A 9,307-nucleotide genomic window follows, 5' to 3' on the forward strand; every position below is an offset into this window, starting at 1 on the left:
GTGCTCGATGTCTTCCCAATTCCGGTAAGTGATACTACACTGTACATACATTATTTCTATTTTATATCGGCTGTGTATTTTTATGTGTTATTTGGTATGATTTGGCAGCTTCAGAGCTTAAAGGTTACTGGAGAGAGTGTATCTGCCGAGAGCACTTGCGCTGTGTTTTTGCCAAGAGCGCTTGAGATTTTCGCTATGGAGAACAGTGCAGTAATGATTGTAGAGAAGTATTTCTACTTTATATAGGCTGTGTACTTATCATATCATTCCTGCTTTTACTATATGTTACTGTTATTTTAGGTTTTATCTGCTATTTGGTATTATTTGGTAGTCATTTTTGGGTCTGAGAACGCTCACAAATTTTTCCCATGTAAATAAATGGTAATTGCTTCTTCACTTTACGACATTCTGGCTTACGAACCGTTTCATAGGAATGCTCTACCTTCGGATGGCGGGGTAACCCGTATCTGTATGGGAGAGAGTTCACCCTCATTACTGATCATCAACCACTCGTGTTCATTTTCAATCCAGAGAAGCGTGTTCCATTGACAGCAGTAGCACAAATGCAGAGATGGGCTCTGTTTCTTGGAGGACACAATTACAAGATCAAATTTAAAAGCAGAACTATTCATGGAAATACTGACGGATTGTCCTACTTATCCTTAGAAAAGGAAATACCTGAAAAAAAAATTACAAAAGAGAACACTGCTCTTGCTCTATTCTCCTTATAACTGCAGAGATGATCCAAAGGGAAACCAGAAAATATCCCACAACAGAAATTCCAGTTTTGTCATTTTCACTAGCACCAGGATGAACTTGCCCTTGATGAGAATTGCCTTACATGGAGATTGAAAGTTGTTGTACCATCCAAGCTGAGAGCTGAAGTGCTGGAGGAGCTACATGCTGGTCATCTAGGTGTGGTCAAAATGAAAGCGTTGACTTGATCTGGGCAGCTAGCCACGCCAGGTTCAGATGTCAACACGTCCAGAGGAAAGGTCTCCAGAGCTGTCAGAACCACTTCCTGCAGACCCAAAATCAACTCCTACAAGCAACATGGAGGAGGCCCCAGAACCCGAGTCTGCTTCCGCAGCCACAAGTCTCTCCTTGTGACCCCTCACCCTTGTCAGTAAAGATGTTCCCATGCAAGAGTAAGAAATCTTCCACAATGACTAACTACTTAGGCCTGAATGGAGTTTATAACTAAGCAGGGAGGGGTGTTGTGTATTTAATATCTCAGTAGTATTTGAGTGATATTATAAATATATTGTTTAAGTATTCTTTGTTTAAATAATTCATTACGGGTTATATGTAAAAGTACGTGAATGGCGTACATCGTATGTGTGCCCCTCACTGAAGTAAAAATGAAACTAAGAGTAGACAAGTTCATTCCCAGCTCCATGGCTTTCTTTCAATTACTTTTATGCTTTGGAGTAACGAAACATAACAGCCTTCCAGTTTCTCAAGACTTCTATTTCCCCCACACACCATGCTCTGCATACTTTGTATCTCTTCCCCCTCAAATAAAGGATTGAATTTTTGAGAAGATGCAAAGCCCTTTGAACTTGCCCTTCTAGTCAGCAATTATTTATCCGATTTGAAAAGGAAACCTACAATTCCACTTCTCCCAGATACCTGCTCATCAGGAAATTAACTTTCTATTCAAAATATTCAAAAACTACTTTCACTGCCCTGAGGAACAGAATTCCAGAAATGCACCACCCCCAGGAAAAATTGTGCCTCATTTATTTTAAGTGAGAAATTCCTTATTTTAAAATAGTGACCACAGGGTTTAGATTTACCCACAAAAGAAAATATTTTTCCACACCCAACTTACCAAGACTCCTCAGGACCTTACATTTCAATCAAGTCCTCAAACTCTAGCAGATAGAAGGCGAGCTTGTGCAACCTTCCTTCAAAATAACATGTACATGCCTAGAATTAGCTTGGTAAATGTTCTCTGAATTGCATTCAACGTATTTAATTCTCCTTAATTAATCAATACTGTACACTGCACCCCAGATGTGTTCCCAATCTAGCTGATGCATATCTAACCACTTGTCTTCAATTCCTCTCATAACCACATTCTCAGCTTTCCTATTTACTTGCTATATCTGCATTACATCTCATCTTGAGAACTGCATGTAAAATTAATTAATGTGTGAATTCTGTTTCTTATCTCCTCCCTTCTCAAATCAAGTTGTTACATTTGCGAGTGACCAATCTAATTGAACCATTCCCAGTCAACAGAATCCTAGAAGATCAAAACCAATGCATCTCCCTAGTCTTTTACGATCTTAGGAAGAAGTGCATCAGGACCCAGAGACTTGTCACTTCAGTCCTAAAAAGCTGTTTATCCTCCTTTGCGTGAAGCATTGGAGCATGGATCACTATCCATGCAGGTTTATATTTTAACTAGTACTAAGAAACCATGGTACATTTTATCATTTACTCTCTCAATCTTCAACTTGTAACAACCATTCCTTTTGCTCTTGCCACCTCTCTCCATTCATAACAATGTAAAACATTTAAAGATTTAAAGATCTAACCTTGCCCATTTCAGGTTGGCTTTTACCTGAACTACTTTTCCCTTGATGGATGCTACCTGATCTGGATGTCGCCAACATTTCATTTTTAAATAGTTACCTCTACATGCCCTTGTATCAACACTGTGCCCAGCCATCAGCTTGACAGACCTCCATTACTACAGCAACACACACAAAATGCTGGTGGAACTCCTACTGGAGTAATGAGGGTGAACTCCAGCAGGCAAGCAGCGTCAATGGAAATGAATAAACAGTTGACATTGCAGGCCAAGACCCTTCATCAGTCCTGTTTATTCCTTTCCATTGATACTGCCTGACCTCCGCAGTTCCTCCAGCATTTTGTGCGTGTTGCTCTGGATTTCCAGCATCTGCAGGATCTCTTCCGTCCACCATTATCAGATCCACATTCTGAACCCATGACGGCATGCGACCAAAGTTCCTCTTACAAGAACATCAAGATTAGCAGAATAGTTCCAAGTACGTAACATACGTGCTTAGGTACATTAATCACTGATACCTTCCAACAAGAACTGGACCAGTTGCAGATATTATTTATACATTCTCAATTTATATATATGGACATAATGAATCTAATGCCCACACGAAAATAAACAACCGGCTTGTGGATGAAAAACATCCTCAAGTCGGTTATTATTACTTTGCAAATTATCTTTATATTGGTATTTATAACCACACGTTTATGATTAACTTGGTTATATGTGGATGGGGTTGTATTGTATTCACCAGAGCCAGATTAAAGGCTTGTTACGATGGGAATACTAGCTACAGACATTTGTAACAGCCCAGGGTGTGTTGTATTGACGGGGATGAACCATATAACATGAAAATCTAATAGACTAAAGACACCAAGGGTATCCTAACTTTGTCAATGTGGGGTTCGCCTGCACGTTGTGGATTATTTATGAGGATAGTGTTGTGCTTTGGTCGGCAGGGCTGTGTTGGTGCACACTGACCTGGTGACCCGGCCTGCAGCCTCCCCGTTACCTTGACGAACTGATTGAGAAGAGTTGGCTCCGACATCCCCGCCGAGTGGCCGCAGCCGCCAAGCGACCCGACACACGGGCTAAGCTTGGCCCCCACACCACACTTTTCCTGCAGCCACCTAACAATCAAACTAAACTACATGAACGTAAATAAGGCAGCATCTCACCGCCGACTATAAAAGGCCGCAGCTTGGCAGCCAACATCCCGCTCGCCACTCACAACACAAACAGACAGTGACCGCAGCCAATCAACAACCCACGCTCCAATGGCTCGCCCAATGGCCAACCGCTTTATTATGAGGTGAACCAGTTTAGGCATTGCCAATCGAGCTCCAAGCTGTCTCTCTCTGTCGCCGTCCAAGGGCCAGGCAATGCGATCTGACACCGATATCGTCGTTCGGCTTTGTCCTTGAGTTAAAGATGAGCCGTTCCTGGTGAACGAGCTCCAAACCAAGTCAATTAAACATGAAGCGTGATTGGCATGAAAGGTACTGAGATTAACGTGCGGCGGAGCAGCCAGTTTGATGGTAAAATTGCCTTTATTCATAAAGGGTTAAGTACAAAGGTATACAGGGGTTCCTTATAAATTACTCATACAGACCCTCACGCCTCCCCCCACTTAATAAAAATCACATCTGATCTCCCACAACACCATTTCTTACTACGATGATAAAGGGTCTTTATGAAACTGGATGTCGAGGCTTTGGAGAGGGTGCAGAAGGGGTTTACCAGGATTAGAGGGCATGTGATATAACGAGAGGTTCGACAAACTTGTATTCCCTAGAGAGCTGGAGGCTGCGGGAAGATCTGACAGAGGTTTATAAGATTACGAGAAGCATAGATAGAACCGACAGAGGGCATCTTTTTCCCTGGGTTGAAATGTCTAATGCCAGAGGGCATGTATTTGAGATGAGGGGGTGATTTTAAAGTAGATGTAAGGGGCAAGGTTTTGTTTACACAAAAAGTGGTGGCTGCCTAGGTGGAGGTAGAGGCAGATTCTGTACATTAGGAGAAGTTTCGATAGGCAGATGAATGTAGGATATGAACATTGTGTAAGCAGAAGATAGTTGGCCATTTGATTACTAATTTAATTGGTTCAACACAACACTGTAGCCTGTCCCAGTGCTGTACTAGTCTATGTTCTATGTAAAATTTGGTTTGCTTGGCTAAAAAGGATATAGTTACAGTGGCAGGAGTGAGTTGAAGCTTTATCAGATGGGTTTCTGGGATGGCAGATTGGTCACACAAAGTCAACTCAAAGAATGGGAAGTGACTTCATTGAAATAGCATGTTTCAGATGGCTCAAAAGGACAGATATTTCCCCTCCGCCCCCCCCCCATTAAGAGTCCAGAACTAGGGAGAAACTAAGGGACACAGTTTTAAAATAATATGCAAGCCATTTAGGATTGAAATTGGAAAAAAAAATTCCAACAAATAGTGATGGTACTTTGGGATTCTCCAATCCAGGGGTCTGTGCAGGACCAGTGTCATTAATTGTGTTCAAACCAATGATCAAGTTGGATAAGTCACCAGGACCGTACGAGATATACCCCAGGCTACTGTGGGAAGTGAGGGAGGAGATTGCTGAGTCTCTGGCAATAATCCTTGCATCATCAATGAGGATGGGAGAGGTTCTGGAGGATTGGAGGGTTGCGGATGTTGTTCCCTTATCCAAGAAGGGGAGTAGAGATAGCCCAGGAAATTATGGGCCAGTGAGTCTTACTTCAGTGGTTGGTTAGTTGATGGAGAAGATCCTGAGAGGCAGGATTTATGAACATTTGGAGAGGCATAATAAGATTAGGAATAGTCAGCATAGCTATGTCAAATGCAGGTCGTGCCTCACAAGCCTGATTGAATTTTTTGAAGCTGTGACTAAACATATTGATGAAGGAAGCGCCGTAGATGTAGTGTATATGGATTTCAGCAAAGCATTTGATGAGGTACCCCGTGCAAGGTTTATTGAGAAAGTAAGGAGGCATGGGATCCAAAGGGACCTTGCTTTGTGGATCCAGAACTGGCTTGCCCACAGAAGGCAAAGAGTGGTTGTAGACGGGTCATATTCTGCATGGAGGCCGGTGACCAGTGGTGTGCCTCAGGGATCTGTTCTGGGACCCCTTCTCTTCATGATTTTTATAAATGACCTGGATGAACAAGTGGAGGGATGGATTAGTAAATTTGCTGATGACACAAAGGTCGGGGGTGTTGGGGTGTTGTGGATAGTGTGGAGGGCTGTCAGAGGTTACAGCGGGACATTGATAGGATGCAAAACTGGGCTGAGAAGTGGCAGATGGAGTTCAACCCAGATAAGTGTGAGGTGGTTCAAATATGATTGCAGAATATAGCATTAGTGGTAAGTGTGAGGTAGGTCAAATATGATTGCAGAATATAGCATTAGTGGTAAGACTCTTGGCAGTGTGGAGGATCAGAGGAATCTTGGGGTACGAGTCCATAGGACGCTCAAAGCAGCTGCGCAGGTTGACTCTGTGGTTAAGAAGGCATACAGTGCATTGGCCTTCATCAATAGTGGGATTGAGTTAAAGAGCCGAGAGGTAATGTTACAGCTATATAGGACCCTGGTCAGACCCCACTTGGAGTACTGTGCTCAATTCTGGTCACCTCGCTACAGGAAGGACATGGAAACAAAGGGTGCAGAGGAGATTTACAAGGATGCTGCCTGGATTGGGGAGCATGCCTTATGAGAATAGGTTGAGTGAACTCAGCCTTTTCTCCTTGGAGCGATGGAGGATGAGAGGTGACCTGATAGAGGTGAACAAGAATATAAGAGGCATTGATTGTGTGGATAGTCAGAGGCTTTTTCCTAGGGCTGAAATGGCTAGCATGAGCGGGCAGAGTTTTAAGGTGCTTGGAAGTAGGTACGGGGAGATGTCGGGTAAGTTTTTTTACGCAGAGAGTGGTGAGTGCGTGGAATGGGCTGCTGGCGGCAGTGGTGGAGGCAGATACAATAGGGTCTTTTAGGAGACTCCTGGATGGCTACATAGAGCTTAGAAAAATAGAGGGCTATGGGTAAAGCCTAGGTAGTTCTAAGGTAGGAACATGTTCAGCACAGCTTTGTGGGCCAAAGGGCCTGTATTGTGCTGTATGTTTCTATGTTTTAATAAATTTCTAGATATTAAAAATAAATAAGGAATATGACATTGGAGAAAGAAAATATTGTTTGAGGTAGATGATCAACCACAATTTTGCTTCAAGGAGCCAAATTAAATATTTCTCACACTCCTGTACCTATATCAAATGCTGTATAACAACCATAGAACATCCCAACACACTTAACCATCAATTAAATACTTCTCACACTCCTGCACCTACACCAAGTGCTCGGTAACAACTGTAGAACATCCCAACCATCAATTAAATGCTGCTCACACACACTGTTACTTACGTAATGTAGGAAACTCAGCAGGTAAATTTCACTCAACAAGGTCTCACAAGCAATTACATTTTTTCTAGTATTAGCTGAGGGAAGATTATCAATCATGACACACACAATAACACACCCACGTGTCACTAACTCCAGTTGTACGTCTTTTCGAATGTGGTAGGAAACCGGAGCACCTGGAGGAAACCCACGCAGCCATGGGGGGAAACGTGGACACTTCTTACAGACAGTTGTGGGTATCAAACCCCGAATGGTGATTACTGGGGCTGTACAGTGTTGTACTAATCACTACACTGCCATGCTAGACAGAGTTCCAACTTCTGCAGAATCTCTGGCATCAACCAGAAAACTAAGCCAATTCCTTACAATCTTTTCCTAAAGTAGAAACAGGTATCTTTTACCTCAGAGGGCTAACAGGGGCTGGAGTTGGTACTTTAATCAAGTCAGAGCACTTCAAAGAGCAAAGGAATTTCTCAAGAGTACATTGAACAACTGGTCTGCATCACAGCTTAAGTGTTTGGAGTTCAACTTGATCCACAACTTTCTGTCTCAGGGGCAAGAATGATCATGCGGAATTGTGGCTTGGATGAAGAAATTGGTCCCCAAGAATAAATTTTTAATTTCTGAGATTAGTTTGATTGGAATTATACAGAATTATATATAATGTATAATAGAAAAGCAACAAGTCATAAACCAATTACTTATTCTCCAAATGCACAGTATTTCTAATTTGTTATTTTTCATTCTTTTCTTCATTACCTTCAGCAAATATTGATAAATGTTGATATGCTCTTTGTATCAGTCACGTTCTTCAGCTCGCCGTCCTAAATCTTTTACATTTATCATCATAATAATGTTTGTAATGCTCAGTACAATGGTGAACTGTTTCTCGTTACGATGTTCATCATCCATTGCAAATAAAATAGCGTCAGCTTTCTGCAACTAAGCATGTTTTTTTTTCCACAGCAAGCAAAATCCTGCTGAATTAGTCCTGTATTACCTTTCCTGTCATCCTTCTTAAAATGTGGCTCTTTATTCTGCCCAATACTCCATCAGTGCCCTTGATAAGGGTAGTTTAAACAGCAACACTATGATTTGCAAAGCCAAGTTGGTTGAAATATCGGCGTTTCAGTCTAACGCATGCGGAGATGAAGGGATCAGCACACCTACACAATGCTGGATGAACTCGGCAGGTCAAGCGGCATCAACAGGGGAAAATGAACAGCTGATGTTTTGGACCGTGATCCTTCATCAGCACTGGAAATGAAGAGGGCACAACTCCTAGAAGAAGGAAACCAGAGACTGTACACAAAATCTTGTTTATACATCTTGCCAAGGAAGGATCTGAAGTCACGAACATAGGATTGCTAAACTACTAACATAACTCTGTTAACAACAGGAATTCTGCAGATGCTGGAAACACACATAAAAGTTGCTGGTGAACGCAGCAGGCCAGGCAGCATCTCGAGGAAGAGGTGCAGTCGACCTTTCAGGCCGAGACCCTTTGTCAGGACTTAACTCTGACATAACTCTGTTGACACTTGCTAAGTCACATTTGGTACCATCAACAATGTCCCTGAACGCATTGGCTTAAAAATCACTTGCTATTAAATAGACTTTTCATGACCTTAGGAAGTTCTGAAACATGTACAACAATATGCTATAAGTGTAGTTGGTGTTTTAATACGGCAACTGCAACCGCCATTATGCTCACAGCACACACCCGCACGTAGCAATGCAACAAATCTGTTTTTCTGATACTGACTGAGAGAGAAATGTTGATCAAGACACTAAGGAAAACTTGCCTGCATTTCTTCTGTACTTTATATGAGTTCTCTTCTATCCATGACAGTCTGACAGGGTTGCTAATGTCTAATTCAAACTAAACATACGATAATTACACGACTGTCAAATAACATTTATTTTTTTAACTAATAAAAGTTTCCAAAGAAAGCAAATTTTTTTAAAAAAACTACTTGATTTTTTTCCCTCCTAGGTCGCTGGACAAAATGCCCCAGAGATTAATCTGCACATCTCTTTGCTGGGATGAAAAGAGAACGGCGTTTCCAAAGAACTCAATAAGAAATAAAGAAATAAAGCCAACTTCCTTCTTCGACAAGTGAAGGAGGAATGTAGCCCAAATTAGTTCCGCACCGGCTTGCTCTCGGTGGGTTGACTCACTGTCTGCGCGACGTTAAATCAGCATTTTGTTGATGTGACTCTGTCATTTGCAGGGGAAGTAATACTCCATCTAAACCGCTTTTGATGCTGCTCGTCGCTCTCCAGCGTTTCGGGCGTCTCTCAGGTGTGCTTTGCCGACCTGTTTGATCGGGGCGGGAGCTCCGGCCCGGAACGTTTGTGAG

General features: G+C 42.3%; 1 protein-coding gene across 3 annotated transcripts in view; it reads right to left on the minus strand.

The window, feature by feature from the left end:
- The window catches only part of klhdc10 (kelch domain containing 10), a 60,717-nt gene extending 56,937 nt beyond the window's left edge, over positions 1–3,780 (minus strand). For 2 of the 3 annotated variants that reach the window (XM_063073012.1, XM_063073011.1), the window contains exon 1: positions 3,518–3,780. In XM_063073012.1, the coding sequence (XP_062929082.1) occupies positions 3,518–3,584 (67 nt within the window). In that variant the 5' untranslated portion in view covers positions 3,585–3,780. The remainder of the gene's footprint in view (positions 1–3,517) is intronic. The other variant, XM_063073013.1, reaches the window with a different exon arrangement.
- Positions 3,781–9,307: the final 5,527 nt, after the last annotated feature.

Source organism: Mobula hypostoma, chromosome 20 (assembly GCF_963921235.1).
Source record: "Mobula hypostoma chromosome 20, sMobHyp1.1, whole genome shotgun sequence".
Taxonomy (NCBI): Eukaryota; Metazoa; Chordata; class Chondrichthyes; order Myliobatiformes; family Myliobatidae; genus Mobula; species Mobula hypostoma.